Genomic DNA, 19,410 nt, shown 5'->3' with positions numbered 1-19,410 from the left:
ACTCTATCTCCTCCTCCTCTCTATGCTTTATCTTCTCACGCTGACAGGGGCCTTTGACAATGGTCGACTGACAATCATAGGGGAAGGTGATATTGTTTGTCATGTCAGCATGAAAAGTCTTAAACTGAATGAATCTTCCATAAGATCAGTGTAAGACAAGAAGTTTGCTTTAAAAAAAAAGTGTGTTATTTTAAATTAATTAAATGAGTCAATTTATTGTGAATAAGAAAAAATGCTTGGAATACCATTTCTGAGGCAACATATCAATAATACAATAGCATTGAAATAGGCAACATGCCTCAAATAACCTTCTTATTTAGAACCATATTAGGTTTTTATTTTCCTCTGGGCTGCTGATCAAAGTTCATAGCTTGTTGTGATGTGGATTCTTGTATTGTGTGAGTATATATATATATATATATATATATATATATATATATATATATATATATATATATATATATAATGTAAGCATATGTAAAGGTGCCCTTGAAATGTAAATAACAATAACAAGGATGAGTGCTTGATGTCATTGTAATGTTGACTAGCCCTTGTTTTTAGTCTCTACTGGCAAAACCAGCATTTTAAGTAAACATTTCTTTGGGTGTGTCTCGTCCTAAACCATACGAGGAAGGACTCATCTGCACTTCCATCTCTGCTGCTTTCATTTGCTGATTCAATCTTCAGTTTTGATATAATAAATGGGGAAGATTATTTACTTTGTGAATCTCATTACAATTACTTTACAATTACATTACAATTTGTGGAGTGATGGAACCTTCTACTCGCTGCATCTGACATCTTTATTTGAATATTCAAGATATCTTAGCATGTTTTCAACAGAAACAGCCCTCATAGCAGTGACAGAGAAATTTCATGCTGCAAAAGCTGCCAAACTATCCTCTGTCTTGATTCTTCTGTACCTTTCAGCAGCCTCTGACACAGTAAACTACAACATTCTCTTTTCTGTACTCTCCAGCCTTGGTGTGACTGGCCCTGCATGGAAATGGTTTCAGTCCTATCTGGAAGGATGGTCCTCCCAGGTAACATGGAGAGGATCCACATCCAAACCATGTAGACTCTCCGTCAGTGTTCCACAAGGCTCAGTATTAGGCCCTCTTCTCTTCTCTTTGTGTACTCTTTCTCTTGGTGATGTAATATCTTCTCATGGTTTCTCCTATCACTGCTATTCTGATGACATGGAATTCATTCTCTTCCCCACCCTCCGACACGCAGGTTTCCAGACATATCTCAGCATGCTTGAGTGACATTACGTCATGGATGACAGCCCACCACTTAAGCTAAATCCCAGTAAAACCAGGCTTCTGTACATCCCAGGAACTCCCAGCCCTTACCATGACTTCACAGTTTTCTACAAGAACTCCATGGTACCAACATCTGAAGCTGTTTGTAGCCTGGGCATAACTTCGGACAATCAGTTGTCATTCTCAACTCATGTTTCAAATCTGACCCAGTTTTGCACATTTCTCCTTTGTAACATATTAAGTATTTGGCCCTTTCTATTGCAGGAAGCTGCCTAGGTACTTGTGCAGTCTCTTGTAATTCCAAAGCTACACTACTGCAACTCGCTACTTGCTGGCCATCTGACCGCTACAACTTCTCCAGAATGCAGCAGCACGACTGGTCTTCAATCTTCCGAAGTTCACCCGTGTCACTCCACTGCTGCGCTACCCTTCATTGGCTTCCAGTAGCTGCCTGCATCAGATTTAAAACCTTGAGGTTGTCTACAAAGCCAAAAATAGACCTCCATACATGATGTCAATGGTCAAAACCTGATCCATACCTCAAGTACTTTGAACCTCAATTACAGCTCGACTTGAAATACCATGCTTCATTTCTCATGGAAAACAAGAATTGAGACTATTCTCTGTTCTGTCTCCCAGATAGTGGAACAAACTTCCACTGGTTGTCCAGACAGCAGAGTCCCTTGTAGTCTTCAAACGCAGTCTGAATATTTATCTGTTTGTGTAATATTAAGAATGACCATTGATCCTGCACCTGTTGAGTAACAGAAACTCTAGCATGTGTAGTTTGATATTGTTTATCACACTTATTGCCTAAAACAGAGTTTTTATGTGTTTTATATTTCTAGGTATCAGCATTGATCCCTGTATTTCAGCAGCATTCTAATTCAATGGTATCTTGGACTCTAACCTACTGTGCTGGCTAGGATGCATTTTATGAGTAAATGACAAAGCCAAAATGCTGTAAATGTAAATGGTCTTTTGTGTGTGTGTGTGTGTGTGTGTGTGTGTGTGTTTGTAAGACTGCTTCCCTTTTGTGATTTGTGATTTCTAAATGGATTTGTAAATTGTACTGAGATTTGTGATTTTTATTGTGATTTGTAAATTGTGATTTCTAAATCAACAGAACACAAACATGTATTGAAGAAAAGTACATTCAGTTAAATAAATAAAGAATTTCTGCAGCATAAAGGTTTCAAGCAAGCAGAACAATGCCACAATGACGTTTTCAGTAATCAGGTAGAGTAAAGGCTAAATCAATAAATAATGTAGGCCTATAGCCTGTTACTGATACAGAGATTTTCAAATTTGCTTATTTCACATGTCTTTACATAGTTTAAATTTCCTTTCATTTAGATTAAGAAAATTAAAGTCCAGTTAACTTTTGTCGTGAAGGGAAGATGAGGTGACGTCAAGTGAGTGGGAGTGGGAAAGAAAGGAGTGGGAACTGGAAAGGCATGTTGTAGCTCGCGCGCATTTTAGGAAGTTAGAGCAGTATTTTCTTTCACTCCAACATCACAAGGTATCGACTCGTAATACAACTACAAGGTTGCACTCGATTAACAGTTGTTAAACAATCTACTAACGTGCAGTCAGTAAAAAACAAGGTTGAAATTTGCTGAAAATGTTCGGAAAGACAAAGTTTATTATGGAGCGCACAATGTTGGACAAGCTAATTCAACCTGTTCTACAACAAACATAACTGCAAGCACTGAGTACCCTCTAGTGGCATATTGACCTTTTCCCAACGTCCTCAATGTCTTGTCTATCAAAATAATATATTATGTCCTATATTATGTTTAATTAAGATTATTGAATAGAGATACTTACATTTACTTACTGTGATTCACAGTGGATATCATAGTGTTCAACAAATGGTTGCTGGGCCTATGTCTGAATTGTCATGTTCCTCTGGAAACCTTCACTGCAATTTTGACTATATCTAAATATATATACTTTTATAAAGTACACTACAGTTACTCACCTCAGATAGAGACATAGAGAGATTCAAAATTCTAGTGAAGTACACAACATTTCCAGACAAACAGGTTTAGATGTGAGAGAAACAGACTACACTAAAATAATTGGCACAAAAGGATCAGTTGTAATCACTCATTCCACCCCATGCATTACTCTATTGTATTTACTGCAAGAGATCTTTACATGGGAGAAATCAAGAGGTGGCTTTTGTGGAAACAAACAAACAAACATATATGGAAGGGTGAAAAAGGATTAATTTTATTTATTTTTAAAATTTTGATATCAGAATATTTTTGAACTTTATAAGAGGATGTGGTCCTGAAATTTAAAAAAGAATTAAGTATTTCACTTAGAGTAACAAACTATGATTACATTAGACCTATTAAGTGGGCCTAAAATAGGTTATATGCATATCCATTACTTAGTAAGATTTATACAGAGCGTAATATAGGCGTAATTTTGTTATTTCCACAAACTGTGCTAAATAGCAATGCGGTCACAAAACCCCTCTAAGTTAACCATTATTTCGTCTTCTGGTCAATTACTACTACGACTACTGTCGTGTAGGCTATTATGACGACCGCGAGTTTCCCCACAACATTTGCCCTCATAAAAATGGCGATTTTAATACAGCGTGAGACCTCACAGGAAACAAACATTTTAAGAGCGTGACCTCCTACCTTTCTTCCGTTTGCCTCCCGCCCCACGTAGCCATCTTGCGTTTCCTGAACAAAAAGGGGTGCGATAGAAAGACAATCAGATTGAGAAGTCAATCCAACTGAAAACAATACAAAGTATATACGAATTTAAATGTAACTGTTACAGTATGATAGGAGCGGGAGTCGGAGAAGAGGAATATCACCCGCGCCCCTTACTGAGACTGGAAACAGTTAGCTAGCTGTCTAGGCAAGGCTGCTAGCTAGCTAAGGAACAGGTAGCTAGTAAAGGAAGGATCGATAGCTAACGCTACCTAGCTTGTTTGGATTAGCATTGCGGGACTCGGGGAGCTAACCAACCAACCAACCAACCCAGCCAGCCAAGAATTCAACTGTCGTAGAAGGGAACTCGTTACGCGTCAGGAAAAAGAAAATAAACGGCCGTTAGCTAATTAATATGGGTAATGTTTTAAACTGAATCTTTACAGTGGCCAGACGCACGCCCAACTAGAAAACGTTAGCTCCGGATATTTTTGAGGAGATCCGGAGAAGGTTTTATTCGTTGCAAGGAGGGACCATTGTAAGACGCGGTAAGTAGCTACGCTGTTCTCTGGTGCTGTTTTGCTCTCCGTGGTTTTAACGTTTAGCGATAGCTACTCTTTGTCGGAGAGACTGCAACAGTTGGTCTTGGCAATAGTAGCTGGATGGCTAGCTGTTAGCAAGTGTCTCCACAGTGTGGGAGTACGTGAAGTAACCCAGCTAGGTTAACCCCGGTTAGGTAAGAGAGCGTTAACTGTCCTATGAAAGCTGACGTTAGTCATCTGTCCTAGGTTAGCAAGTAACACGAACAAGCTAGTTAGCAAACCGAGAGTTTAACAAAAGTACGCCAACTTGTGGGATTCCACAATTGTTAGCTAACTTATAACAGCAGTTACACCTTAGCCACGTGCTTTTTATTAATCACCAAAGAGTTTGATTAGTTATCCGTTGTATTGAAGCTGGCTACAGTCCGTACTTTTTTTCCGGTTTTGGATTGGTCTGTTGTTTAGGATGGGTTTGACCGATGTAGTTAGTGAAATGTGTTACAGATCAGTGTTTATGGTATCCACAAAGGACTGTCTTGAGGTAGAGGAAGATGCGAAATCGCTGCTTGCATGTCACTACTGGTCATTCCATGTCAATTTTGGACAGCTTCAGTAATGTATTATTTAGTGTTTTCTCTCTTCCAATACATATGATTCATATACAAAACTAATCAATGAGCTGGATCCAGAAAACACATACCCAGGTTTTAATTACTCTGGTGTCATAAGATGCACTAGATGCAATCATGTGTTGTGGCTTGAGTATAGTCCCCAATAAATACAGTTTTTTTGTAATTAGGCTCTCAAGCCTTGTGAGTGTTTGATTCAAACGTAAAATGGGCAAATGAACAAGTAATGGCTGTAATCAGTTACTGTTTCTTATCGGAGTTCCTATCTTCATCTCTGTACCACACAGACATGCCTGATCATTGACCCTTGTGAAAAGGACCAATTGTCTTAACACTTTGTTCATCGAGAAACAGAACCCTTGTTGGAAGAGGGTAATGCTAGGTCAGAGCACAGTCTAAATGTTGACAGTAATTCATTACATTTGATTCTCTGACCTCTTAGAGAAGCCAGCGGCTCTGTCTAGTCAAGTCTAAATTCAGATTTTATTTTATAAAACAGAGTTTTAAGGTGGGGCTCATTAATGCTGTGTATAAATTAAGTCAAAGTGTAATAAGTCAATATAACTTGATCAGAAGGAGTTTGGTTTTTTAGTATTGCACTCTAGATGTATCACTGTTATGCTTAATCTGCAGTATGGAACACAAAATGCTTGAGGCAGGTGCACACATACACATGTAGAGGAAACTATAGTGTATAGTGTATAGTGGAGTAGTTATTAGATATTATTAGATATTAGATATTCAAATGACCTTTTTTGTATTAGTGGACAAATGACTTGTAAAGTGCCGAGAGCAACTGTCATGGCCTTAATAGATTTTAACAATCAGGTTTGTTAGGTCTTGTTAGATCTTGAGCTATTGACAGCTGAGCAGGTTCGGTAGGAGGGTGTCAAAAATAAATGGATTGTTATGGAGCTTAATGAGTGATGGAAAATTACAAGCCACTGAATGACTGGGTGATCAAGTGTGAAAGTAAATAGAAAAATGAAATGATTGACTGTTGGACTGGATATATAAAGCGCAGTGGTGGCTTAGTGGTTAAGATACTTGACTTGTAATCGGAAGGTTGCTGCTTCAAGCCCCACCATTGCCAAGTTGCCACTGTTGGGACCCTGCACAAGGCCCTTAACCCTCAATTGCTCAAATTGTACTCGGGTCATTATTCTAAGTCACTTTGGATCAAAGTGTCAGCTAAATGCCATTAATGTAAATATAAGTCTACTTGTGCATGCATGTCAGATTTCATGATTTATTTTTATGTCTGTTCAACTGTGTAGCTAATGATTTATTTATCTTCATTAAGTACAAATGTGTATAATTACACCTAGCATGACTGCCACCTAAACTTATTAAAACCATGGTCAGGATTTTAAATGTTATTTGCATTTCCATTTATCTCACAGCAGTGGCTGTTTTAAATTTAACTTCCTAATGAGGTAATATAGCTGCTCGATCAGAATAACACAGAATAGCTATCTCGTGTCAGAGTCTCCCACCCTATAGAGAGACAGTCTTTAGTTGTATGGATGTAATGTACATGTTGTAAATTTGGGCGGTGTTTATAATGTAGAGATTGACCGTAAAGAGTTTGCATTTCCTCTCTGTGTCTCTCAGGTGGTGGTCATGCCTGCAGGTGTGCGTGTGGGGAATGTGAAGGACCCTGAGCTAGCAGACCTCTTCTACAAAGATGACCCAGAGAAACTCTTCACAGACCTCCGAGAGATCGGCCATGGAAGCTTTGGAGCTGTCTACTTTGTAAGAGTTGAAAATATGGATTAGGGGAGGGTGCGCATGAGTGTGTATTTGTGTGTGTGTAGTTCATTTGTCTTAGGATCCACAGGGAATGAGTGTGTGGGAATGTGCTTTAGCAGTGTTCGTGTGTGTATCTGCAGTGTGGGGTTCAGTTAACTGCTACCTCTTCTACTAGGCACGAGATGTTCGCTCCAATGAGGTGGTGGCCATCAAAAAGATGTCTTATAGTGGCAAACAGTCGAATGAGGTACGTGGCCATGTTGGGTGTTTTCCCTGCTGTCCCCTGTAAGTAAGCCACTGCTTAATACAAAATCATACACACACACTTGACATAGATTTTGGGTTTGGAAGATCACCAGAGCATATCTGACTACACCGTGGCTCTATATTTTGGTTTGAAGCAGAAAAATCATGTATTTTTTTTCCCCCCAAAGACTATTAATGGCTGCAGCCTTGAACAGGCATGAGCATGATTCAGAAGGCCTGTTGCTAAACCCTTCCACTGTGGTTCACCATCTACCCCCACTCTGCAATGTCACCTTTGTCCCTGCTGTTCTCTCATACTTTACTGCTGTGTCTACCTGTGTGCAGAAATGGCAGGACATCATTAAAGAGGTCAAGTTCCTTCAGAAGCTTCGGCACCCCAACACCATCGAGTACAAAGGCTGCTACCTGAGGGAACACACTGCATGGGTAAGCATGCGGCTTTGTGGGTGGGGGTGTGTGCAGGTTTTTCAGTGTAGTGATTTAGTGTCTGAGGGTCTGAATGTTTCTCTCCCACTCTCTCGTCTCCCACGTAGCTGGTGATGGAGTACTGTTTGGGCTCTGCCTCTGATCTTTTAGAGGGTGAGTAGAGATTATTTGCTTCTGTTTTCAATGTTGTTCTTTTCTCTCATCTTTCTGCATCAACTAATACCGTTCTCTGACCTCTTCCTCCCCGCAATTTCTTTGTTTTTTTTTTCTCTCTTATGCTATCCCTCTTTCTCTGTTGCAGTTTCTTTGCACCTCATATTTAAATACTTAGCTATTCTGCAGTGGTGTCATGTTTTCTTCCCCCATGTTTGCATATAAAACAAAACCGCCAACCCACATGGCTCCATGCTTTCTCTCAACACTTTTGATGAAGTGCATGTCATTGAGAGTTTTAGTAAGACAGAGTTTGTCATTTTGCTGGATGAAAGCTGATTACTGCATCCACCTGTGTTTTATCCCTGCAGTTCATAAGAAGCCCCTACAGGAAGTGGAAATTGCTGCTATTACCCATGGTGCACTGCAGGGTCTGGCCTACCTTCACTCCCACAATATGATCCATAGGTGAGTACTTATTGCTATTTATTGCTCAAGGTATGTTTACTGTTTATTTCTCATTGCTTGCTCCTCTCTGACGCTTATATAACACAGATGATACAAGTTCTTTTATCTAATGGGCATGAATGAATTTTGGCAGAGGTGTCTTTATTAACAAAACTGTGGTTTCTCTTGATGTTCTTATGAAACTGATCATTTTAACATGTTGTGACATGAAATTATGGTGTTTTCTCTGTTTCTCTCTTCCAGGGACGTAAAGGCAGGTAATATTTTGCTGACTGAGCCAGGTCAGGTGAAGCTTGGGGATTTTGGCTCCGCCTCCATCGTTGCCCCTGCCAACTCTTTTGTGGGCACACCCTACTGGTAAATCACTTTCAGCCATACGTTACATAAGAAGAAAGGGTTATTGAGTTGACGGTTGATCTTAGATGAAAACCAACAAGCCTCATTTTGGAAACCAAGAGTATGTCAGCCAAGTGTCTGGTTCTGCTCTGTGAGTAGTGTGAGACAGAACATCAGTCATTCATTTAGAAAAATTCAGCTCTCCACCTCATGAATATGAACACATGACAGCAAGCTAATGATAACCCTTCCAGAATGGACCAAATCATTCTAAATGCTTCAGTGTTTTAGTACGTATAATAATCATCAAAAGGTTTAGTTTAATAAATCCAGAAGATACATTATAAATAATTGAATTAAAAAAAGCAAAGAACAGTGTAATTGCTTTTCTACAACCTGTACACAGTTGAAGCACAATTAATAGCTGCGCTCTCCCCCACACTGTAACAGCAGGCTTGTGTGGTATCTGAGAGAAATCTGTAAACAATAAACGTTCACTTACTGCCAGCCATTTTGCCTCAGGGTCGTCTTCTGTGAACATGCACAGATAGATGGTGCTCCTTTGAGTGATAATAGTGCGTGTGGATTGTCACACAAAGATAGTGCCTTTATAACAATGTTATCACCCTTGTTACATAAACTTCATGATCCAGCCTTCTTATATAAGGCCTACTTCTATTGTTATCACAAGTCATTCTGTGACTCCTACAATGTTTTTGACATTTGCCTTTTGACCTCTGATGTGTAGGATGGCCCCAGAAGTAATCTTGGCAATGGATGAGGGTCAGTACGATGGCAAGGTGGATGTCTGGTCTCTCGGGATCACCTGCATAGAGCTGGGTGAGTGCTAGCTACCATGACAACGAGCAGTGGACCTCTGATCTTCAGCCCCTGATGCAGTGTTTTTAGGCCGTAGTAGACAGGTGGTTTAGTGTGGTTCTGTGTGGTATTTGTCTGAGGAGCTTAAGTTTATAAGCTGCTGTCATTGCAAACCAATGTGCCCCCCCTTTCTCTCTTCCTTCATCTCTTTCTCTCACTTACAAATCATTCTGATTTGTTTTTGTTCATGTTTATTAATTCTGCCTCTGTGTCTGTAGCGGAGCGAAAGCCTCCCTTGTTCAATATGAACGCTATGAGTGCCTTATATCACATTGCGCAGAACGAGAGCCCCGTCCTGGCGTCCAATCACTGGTGAGCACCTCCACTCCCGTCTCTGTGCTACTGCTCGCTTGGATTACCCATGGCTTCAAAAGTTCCTCTTTGAACATTTCAAGTCTTCAAGTACCTTTGAGGACTATTAAGATCCATGAATAGCTGATACAGACCCCTGTCACAATCCAACCCATACTGGTTGTTTAATGTCTTGTGTTGCTTGTTGCTTCTCTACTGATATAATTCTAAAACTGCCTGTTATATTTGTATTCCAACTGTGCAAACACTGAATGTGACATTATTTCTTAGGTGTCATGATGCAGGGGTTGAAGATGTGAAACATCATTACTTAAATTATTTAAGCATATCCTGTGGAAGATTATGTTCTGTCTGTGTTTGTGTCTCTATATTGATTTAAAATAGAAGATCAGTATCATCGTGACTCATGCAGATTTTAACCTGAAGACTAATACAGAAACTGTATTTTATGAAAAATATACCCAGATGCTGCCCTTCCTTTCTCAGACTCTTTGGGAACTTGATGCTTCCCTTCGTTTTCAGGTCTGATTATTTCCGTAACTTTGTGGACTCCTGTCTACAGAAGATTCCACAGGACAGGCCTACCTCTGACGTACTGCTCAATGTAAGGAGGACACACACGGACCAGTAATACCCATATTAACATTCTGGCAATGGTATTGATTTTAAAGAGCTGCAAATCCTACTAACCCACCCCACGTAGTGACTTACGTCAGTGGAACCTAAGATGAGCTTTCTGGCACACCATTTATTTCACACTTTTGCATTCACCATCATTTAACGTGCCTGATTCAGTTCTTCAGGTAATTATCAAGCCCTTCTTAAGCTGAGTCTGTTAGCGTGTTGGAGTAACACTAAACTGCAGTGTGTGGGGTCACTAGGGTTTGAGAGCCTCTGCTCTAAATATCTGCATCCAAATGTTTGCATCCATATATGCTTTTGTTTCCGATACTGCACTTTATGTATGGACCAATGTTGGCTTATCAAGACACATTAGCTTGTCAAGCTCGTATATTAGCTTTCCGGTGTGCTATATAAACAACTTCTTGTAAAGCGTATCTGGTAAATGCACACCTGCTGCTTGGCTCAAGATTCACCTAACGCCCCACTCATCGGGCCAAGACCTGCTCTTCTTTTCTATGCAAGTTTGGAATGTGGATGGCCCATTTCCTCACGAGCTTTCCCCTGTGCCGTCTGCCCACAGCATCGGTTCCTGTGTCGAGAGCGCCCCCCATCCGTGGTGATGGATCTGATTGCTCGCACTAAAGACGCTGTGAGGGAGCTGGACAACCTGCAGTACAGGAAGATGAAAAAGATCCTGTTCCAGGAGACGCACAACGGCCCCACGCAGGACGGCGGCGAGGAAGAGGAGGCACGGCTCACGCGTTTTTTTTGGGGTTTTTTTTAATGTAGCCTGTCTCTTTCTCTCTCTCTCTCTCTGTCGCTCTTGGTTTGTCTCATGCTTGGTTTGGCTGCGTGTGTGTAGGATGTGGAGCAGTACCTGTTGCAGACAGGCACAGTGAACAGCATGGAGAGCTCGCACTCAGTTCCCTCCATGTCCATCAGTGCCAGCTCACAGAGCTCCTCCGTCAACAGCCTGGCCGATGGCTCTGATGACAGCAACGAGATGGCCATGATGGGGGAGGGCGAGCACACCGTCACCTCCAACAGCTCCATCAAACACCGACCGTCTGTGAGTGTGTGTGCGTGCCACCACTTTTGGGGGTGTGGCGTGTTTGAGAAAAAGACCCAGCCGAAAGACTAGTTACTACTTAATATATAGCTACAGTTTCCATCTAAGCATTGTAACTTGTTTGTATGTTTTCCTGTGTGGGTGTTGTGTGTTTATTTGGAGGGTGGGTGGTGGTGTATTAGAGAGACAGACGGTGCCGAATTGTTCTTGGGGGTCGGGGGCGGGACAGCCACAAGCAGTTTTCCGATAAGTAATACAAGCTTTCCTGTGTGGAACTGTGTCGGTGTCCATGCGGGGGGCTTGTGTGTTTAGGGTCCTGATAATATCTATGATGACCCGTACCAGCCAGAGATGGAGCAGCAGCAGCAAACTTCTGCCGGGGCACGTAGGAGAGCACACTACCGCAACCGCGACCATTTCGCCACCATCCGCACAGCCTCCGTGGTAAAGACCCCAGCACCCTCGCCTCACTCCATCAGTAGAGCACTCAGCCCTCACTCCACACACACACACACACACACACACACACACACACACACACACACACACACACACACACACACACACACACACACACACACACACACACACACACACATAAAGGCCATGTGGTGCTATGGCTGGTATGATGGTGATAAAAGAGCAGACTTTAACCTTTTTCTCCATCTTTGAGAGTGTAGTAACAGTCCTCCAATCCCCTGTGTTCCTTCAGCTGATCACTTTGAGATACACAGCCTTTTTTTTTGACGTTGAAACATTCATGCAAAAAGCGAATTGTGCACCTACATGTGTGCACGCGCGTGCCTGTCCCGTGCAGGTCACGCGGCAGATCCAGGAGCACGAACAGGGCTCAGCACTGCGCGAGCAGATGAGCGGCTACAAGCGCATGCGGCGGCAGCACCAGAAACAGCTGCTGGCCCTGGAGAACAAGCTTAAGGCGGAGATGGACGAGCACCAGCTGCGTCTGGACAAGGAGCTGGAGACCCAGAGGAACAACTTCAGCAGTGAGGCTGACAAGCTCAGCAAGAAGCACCAGGCCATCCTGGAGAAGGAGGTGGGCGGGGGGCGCTGCACTGGGGCGGGCTGGGGGTGTGTAGCACGCAGAGGATGCACAGCGTGGTGGCAGTGTTGTCAGAAACGGCATGTAATCTTCCACAGTTTAGCACTGTTAGGCAAGAACATTAATAACGAAAGATGGGGAGTTTCTGTTGAAGTAAGCATGAAACCTGGATGATGAGCAGGGGCAAAATATGTTTTCCAGCATTTTGGAAAACACTGCAGTGTGTTGATGTGTAATTATTGTGTTGATGGCCAGACTAAAGCAGCACTGGCTGAGGAGAAGAAATTTCAGCAGCACATATTGGGCCAGCAGAAGAAGGAGCTCACCAGCCTGCTGGATTCCCAGAAACGCCAGTACAGACAGCGCAAGGAGCAGCTCAAAGAAGTACGTGCGTGCACACACACACAAGCACAGACATGCACAGGATGAGAGTACTACAGCAGTGTCAGAAATAATTTTGTTTATTGTGATCAGGAAAACTTTACTTCTCAATATTATTTTAGCTCAAGTGCTGAAGTCCCACAGCACTGCTAGCTTACCTAAATACTTGATTACCTCGTAATTAACAGTAAAGCTTTATTTCACTTTTTAAACTTTATCTTTAGCTTACTTGCTACTTAGTTTGACAGGTTGCAGACCAGTTAGGATCTGATTAACCACAGCGAGAATGCCCGAGTGAGCTGGTATTATGTGATTGGACCAGATTACTTAACTATGTATTTTGCAAAAATCAACTACAATGATACCAGTCTTTTATCTGTCTATGCATTTAATTAAATCATAGACAAGTCAAGACCGAAGTAAAATCTCACCTTAAGGAGCACAAATAGTGGTAGATGATGTCCTAGGTCCAATATAATTTTCCACAAGGATTTTTATGTCTGACACTAATGGGCATTTTAGTTACTTTACTAAAAGAACTGTAGTATTCTGCAATCTAGGAAAACATTCTTCTTTGTCTGAAAAACCTGAAGAGTATTGCATGTATATCTTGTTTAAGCTTTTGTGCAGGATATTTTTAGGATATAGCATGTACAATATATATAATATATAATTATGCAAAATAAGAGTGGTTGTGCCAGAACACCGAAGACCTGTTCCCATCACATACAGCCTTTAGTGGCTTTGGGCTTTATCGCTGCTGCCGTGGACTGTGTGCAGGAGCTGAGTGAGAACCAGTCCACACCCAAGCGGGAGAAGCAGGAATGGCTTGTGCGGCAGAAGGAGTGTCTGCAGCAGATCCAGGCGGAGGAGGAGGCGGGACTCCTGCGCCGCCAGAGGCAGTACTACGAGCTGCAGTGCCGCCAGTACAAGAGGAAGATGCTGCTGGCCCGACACAACCTGGAGCAGGACCTGCTCAGAGAGGTGAGGCTCCCCCTTGGATCATTACGTTTAAAAAGGGGGCCGGGGCTCACAAAATTGTCCGAGCTGTGCCGTCGTGTTCTTCCTTCACCCGTGCGCCGTGCTCCGCCCCTGGTGGCCGTGCAGGAGCTGAACAAGCGTCAGACGCAGAAGGACCTGGAGTGTGCCATGCTCCTGCGCCACCATGAGTCCACGCAGGAGCTGGAGTTCCGGCAGCTGGGCCTGGTGCAGCGCACGCGAGCCGACCTGATCCGCACGCAGCACCAGAGCGAGCTCGCCAACCAGATGGACTACAACAAGCGGCGGGAGCAGGAGCTGCGGCAGAAACACAGTGTGGAGGCCCGCCAGCAGCCCAAGAGCCTGAAGGTACCCAGGAGGGTGGGGGTGTGCGCACGCGCGTCTGTCCGCCCTCACATGGTGTCATCCATGCATATTAATTGTCTATTACATTACCTAGTGTTTTGTTTTTAGACTGTGATGAGCTTTCATTTTAGTGGACATTGTGACTGTGACATTGTATATAAATACTCCATTACTATATTACCATATTGCAGTTTGGTGCTTTCCCATTTTTTTCCCCACTTTTATCTCATTTTTCTGCCTCCCGCCCTTTACAGACAAAGGAGCTGCAGATCAAGCGTCAGTTCCAGGACACGTGTAAGATCCAGACGCGGCAGTACAAGGCCCTGCGTAACCACCTGCTGGAGAGCACGCCCAAGGCGGACCACAAGGCCGTGCTGAAGAGGCTGAAGGAGGAGCAGACGCGCAAGCTGGCCATCCTGGCCGAGCAGTACGACCACTCCATCAACGACATGCTGTCCACACAGGCTGTGAGTAAGGCAAGGAGATACCGCCTTCTTACACACACGCGCACACACACGCGCGCACGTAAACACAAACACAAAGCAGGCTGCTGTGCTGTCATTTCAAGAGCAGGCTTGGCTGACTGCCTCATTAGGAGCTTACCAGATGGGTATTCCAGAAAGCAGGTTGAACAAACCTCAGCTGTAACCTTGAACTCTGTGCTGACCTAACCTGACCCACCACTCTCAGAATGGCATGATGGAGCTCCATTGTGGACTAAGTGATGTTTTGATATAAGTTTATATCAGTGTCAGTAGATTGTTTATTTGTTACAGATACACTAGTTAAACATTAAGTCACTCCTACCCTGGAGGGACCCATTAAGTATTGTATCAGTATTTCACTGTGAAACATTATGTACACTGAAATGCTATGTAGGCAGATGTCTTAAATTTCATCACGTTATACTACCACTGTACAGCACATTTTGCAGCAATAATTACCTCCCATTAGGTAATTACTATAATTCCCACATCTCCCAAATTCTCCAAATCCGTCCTGTTGTGACTGGCTGTTCCTCTGCTGACATGTGGCCTGTGTGTTCCTCTTGGCAGCTGCGCTTGGATGAGACGCAGGAGGCGGAGTACCAGGTGCTGCGGATGCAGCTGCAACAGGAGCTGGAGCTGCTGAACGCCTACCAGAGCAAGATCAAGATGCACACAGACTCTCAGCATGAGCGAGAGGTGAAAGACCTGGAGCAGAGAGTGTCTATCCGCAGAGCGCTGCTCGAACAGAGGGTGAGAGACGCACGTATGCACGCACACAGACTGTGAAGTGCTGCTTTTTTGGAAAGAAAGCTGAAATGTGTTTTTTATTGCTGCCTAAATGGTTTTCGTCCCCCTCCACTACAGATTGAGGAGGAGATGCTGTCTCTGCAGAACGAGCGTTCAGAGCGCATCAGGACCCTGCTGGAGCGGCAGGCACGAGAGATCGAGGCATTCGACTCGGAGAGTATGCGCCTGGGCTTCAGCAACATGGCCCTGACGGGCATCCCCGCCGAGGCCTACAGCCAGGGCTACCCCAACCCGCCGTCCTCGGGCCCGGGTGGCTGGCCCTCCCGCCCCGTGCCCCGCTCGGGCAGCCACTGGAGCCACGGCATCCAGAACTCCGCGGCACCCCCAGCCTGGCGCAGCCAGACCAGCTCGGCCGGGTTCAGCCGAGGCGAGTCTGTCTCCATCCGGGAGCGGGACAGCGAGAGGGACTTGGACGGCCTGGTGCAGCGAGGCCTTCCGGGCTCCCTGTCGTCGGCCTCGTCGTCGTCCTCCTCGTCCTCCTCGTCGCACCACCGACTCCACTACGTACCGCAGCAGTACCATCACCAGAGCACGCCGCTCCTGTACCGCGAGAGCCGCGAGCGAGAGAGGGAGCGAGAGAGAGAGTGGGGGGGTGGTGGCAGCAGCTTGGGAGGCCTCCAGCACCACCACCACCACCACCACCACCACCACTCTTCCTCCTCCTCCTCGGCCTACTCCCACGGTCACATGCACCACCTCTCCACCCACACCTCCGCACAATCGCTCGCTCTCCTCCCTCCACCACCGCCACCTCCCCCCATCTCTCTCTCCTCCTCTCCCCCATCCTCCTCCTCCTCTTCCTCCTCTCAGGGTGGGTACGGTGGGAGGGGTGAAGGCCTGGTGGTGAGGGGCCCCAGTCTGATGGCCCTTAGGAGCAGCCCGGGGCCCCTGAGAAGGACAGCGTCAGGAGGTGGGCCTGGGGGCTCAGCCGGAGACCCTGGCCTGAGCCGCAGCACGTCCGTCACCTCTCACATCTCCAATGGCTCCCACCTCTCCTACTCCTAAACTGCAGGCAAAAAACAAACAAACCGTTAAACGTTTCATGGAAAACAGGGGAGGTGCTGAGGTTGGGTCTTCAGTGTTTAGAGGGTTCATTAGTCCTTTGCTTAGTATTTAGTGGATTGACTCCACCCCTTTAACAATAATTCAGGTGGAATTTGCCATATCTGAGGCATTGGCTCTTTCTCTGATCAGTATTTGGATAGCGCACAGCAGTTGTCACGTTTCCTTGTACGACAGATTGATCTCAGGGCTACTGTTGGGGGGGGGGAGGGGGAGGCTGGTGGTAGGAGTAATAGATGGAGTAATGGACAGAGATGTCACATATGAGAGGGAAAGTATGTGCTTGAGAATGGGAGGAGGAAATGGGAAGTGAGTAATGTCAGTACTGTAGGACAGGATGGTCATCTCCCCCCCCCCCCCCCTGTTCTGTTGGGGACTGTTTTGCAGTCGTGGGGAACAAAAACATCTGTCTTTAGAGCATAAAATTTCAACAGGCTACCTCGGGCTTTTGCTCTTCCTAGAAAGGGCAGTGCTTGAATTGCTTGCTGCGGAGAACCCGCACACCCTCATAACCAACACTACATTTCTGGCAAACGGTCAAGATCCATAGTATGGTCATCAGTAATGTCTACCAAACTGACTTTTTTCTTCCCTGCAGCTACAGCAGAAAATACTGCTAGGCCCCATCAGTAATTAAATTCCAGCCAATAATCACCACACTTGCCAGGGCAGCTTTAGGTACAGCAACTTACACTGACACTTTCAAACAACGACAACATTATTAGACCACCAAACACACTAAAGAACCCTTTCTGGTGCTGACGTGGAACCTTTCTGGTAGTTCCTCATTGGAGCTTTAAGGACCCAGAAATGATTGTTGAACTGCTAATATGAGCTTTATTACTAAGGGAGATCAGAATAGAGAGGCAATCACAACGTGCATCATGGTTAATAGCAAGTTGTTCAAAAAATTGTCTTAAAGATATTTCTCTAAATATAAAATAGGGTGCTTAAAAAGATTGCCATGTGGTTATGTATATAATACTAAAACCATACTAAACAAAATAGAACGCACATTTGTATTAGGGACAAGGAGATTTCTTTTACATTTTGTTGAAATTTTTTTGTATTCAACACTCATTCCGCACACTGCCATCTAGAGACTCGACCTAAACCCCATCCTCCCTCCTCACATGGGTATGCTGCAAATCAGCGTTAGTTCTGGCAGAGCAATAATTGTCAGTTCCTCTCTGTGGTGTTCTACTTAAGATAACAGTAATAGATAATAGCAACGGCCTCTTCTTCCTACCTGGCATATCGGGGAAAGCCATTCAAAGGGCAGTACAATGGTGATAAATGTATCTTCTTGTCCCTGTTTACAAAGGCATATGTATATATGATGTACATGTCCATAAGCGAGCTGATTACAGTTCAGTGCATCAAACCCTAATGTACAGAGGCCATTTGTATACGTACACACTGCACATTTATATATGACTGAGTATATATGTGTATTATAACTGTCAGAGGTTTGATGGCAAGGTTTAAGATATTCACTGATAAACACTTTTGATCAATATTGTACTTATATAATGTGTGTACATAAAAGCACTAACTCAATTCTTGTATAGGATAATAGTTTTGTTATGGGAACTACAGCAATTGAAAAGTAAGAGCTTGAAGAATATCATTATCAACTACTGTAGGTTTAATATTTGTTTTATCTAATTCTAAACTAATTCTTTTTTTCATTTTTATTTTCCTCCTTTTTTAAGATGATTATTTTGCCAATGCTGACCACTAGGTGGAGAATGCAAGCGATGTTACTGTGATGGAGAACTTAAGACAGGTCTCATTTTATGGGGTGGGGAGAGACTGTCCCACCCAGCATTCCTTATTAAGTCTCAGGGTAGGAGTCTGTTGAGCAGTGCATTGTAGGGATTGTAGCATTTTAGAGCCAGTATTAAACTTGTACAGAACATTTTAAGAGGATTTTAGCTATATAGAAAGGTTCTAGATAATTGTAAATTGATAAAGCCCCCTCTGATCCAGCATGTTTTGCCATGACATTTTTTTCTAATGTTTTTTGTTTGTAGTTTACACTAACAACCAAAATGTGTCTGTAATCATCCTGATAAGAATACAGATCTTGTATAACTTGCAGGTATTTCCACATTGAACAGTCTGTACCATCATACTGCCAGCTCTTCACAAGAACCAGCATTCCAATTAATATTCTCTCTCCCATCCTCTCGCCAGAGCCACCTGCAGTACCTCACTTGTGGGTTTTTTAATTACTTTACCTGTTTTATCTTTTTCACTCTCAGCCTCCCCAGTATCATTTTCTTACTAGTTGTGTTCAACTTTTTTTTTTTTTTTTTTTTTACAAAAAAACCTGTTTTGTATCAAATGTGTTAATGTGTTTACCTTTGCAGATGGCGCATGGGGGCACTCTAAAACTCTAAACCTCAGCCAATTCATATGTTTACAGCAAAACATGCTGGATTTGTTTTTGGGGAGGGTTCTGGATGGGTTGTTTTAAGTTGGGGTCTGAGATGTGGGATTGGTAGAGAAATGTAACATCACCATGCCCATTCTGCTGTATTAGAGGAACGTGGATCTCTAAAGCCAAGCACTGGGTACCTTGTGTATACATGTACACATGCTGAAGTGTCGGGGGATGTATGTGTAAGTACAAGTGGGCTAGAGAGAGAGAAAAGGTTGTGCAGAAAAGTGCTTAAGATAAAAACGCCAAACTGTTCAAGTTTTTAAAAAAGCTGAACTCAAGAAATGGAATATAGAAAATGTACAGAAACTATTAACAAGTCATTAAAAAGTACAAAAATTAAATATTCGAGTTTTGTTGCATATCTGTGTTGTGTACTATTTGTAGTTGCTCTTATTTAAAACCTCGTGTCACCCAAAGGG

At 43.6% G+C, this 19,410-nt stretch overlaps 1 protein-coding gene across 2 annotated transcripts; it reads left to right on the top strand.

Annotated features, from left to right (window-relative positions):
- Positions 1 to 3,948: 3,948 nt before the first annotated feature.
- taok2a (TAO kinase 2a) lies at positions 3,949 to 19,332 on the top strand. 2 transcript variants are annotated; one of them, XM_026997884.2, is made up of 20 exons: positions 3,949 to 4,491; positions 6,729 to 6,869; positions 7,042 to 7,113; positions 7,458 to 7,559; positions 7,667 to 7,712; positions 8,084 to 8,180; positions 8,424 to 8,537; positions 9,265 to 9,356; positions 9,614 to 9,707; positions 10,230 to 10,311; positions 10,912 to 11,079; positions 11,194 to 11,400; positions 11,713 to 11,844; positions 12,218 to 12,454; positions 12,716 to 12,844; positions 13,622 to 13,825; positions 13,949 to 14,188; positions 14,440 to 14,652; positions 15,241 to 15,423; positions 15,538 to 19,332. In XM_026997884.2, exons 2-20 carry the CDS (start codon positions 6,738 to 6,740, stop codon positions 16,483 to 16,485), a joined length of 3,492 nt encoding a protein of 1,163 aa, XP_026853685.2. In that variant the 5' UTR covers positions 3,949 to 4,491; positions 6,729 to 6,737; the 3' UTR covers positions 16,486 to 19,332. The 2 variants fall into 2 exon arrangements, with proteins under 2 accessions (XP_026853685.2, XP_035383292.1); XM_035527399.1 differs by having other exon boundaries at positions 14,440 to 14,661.
- Positions 19,333 to 19,410: the final 78 nt, after the last annotated feature.

This window comes from Electrophorus electricus, chromosome 1 (assembly GCF_013358815.1).
Source record: "Electrophorus electricus isolate fEleEle1 chromosome 1, fEleEle1.pri, whole genome shotgun sequence".
NCBI lineage: Eukaryota > Metazoa > Chordata > Actinopteri > Gymnotiformes > Gymnotidae > Electrophorus > Electrophorus electricus.
The sequence above is the reverse complement of the archived record's forward strand: the minus strand, read 5'-3'. Positions and strand labels throughout refer to the sequence as shown.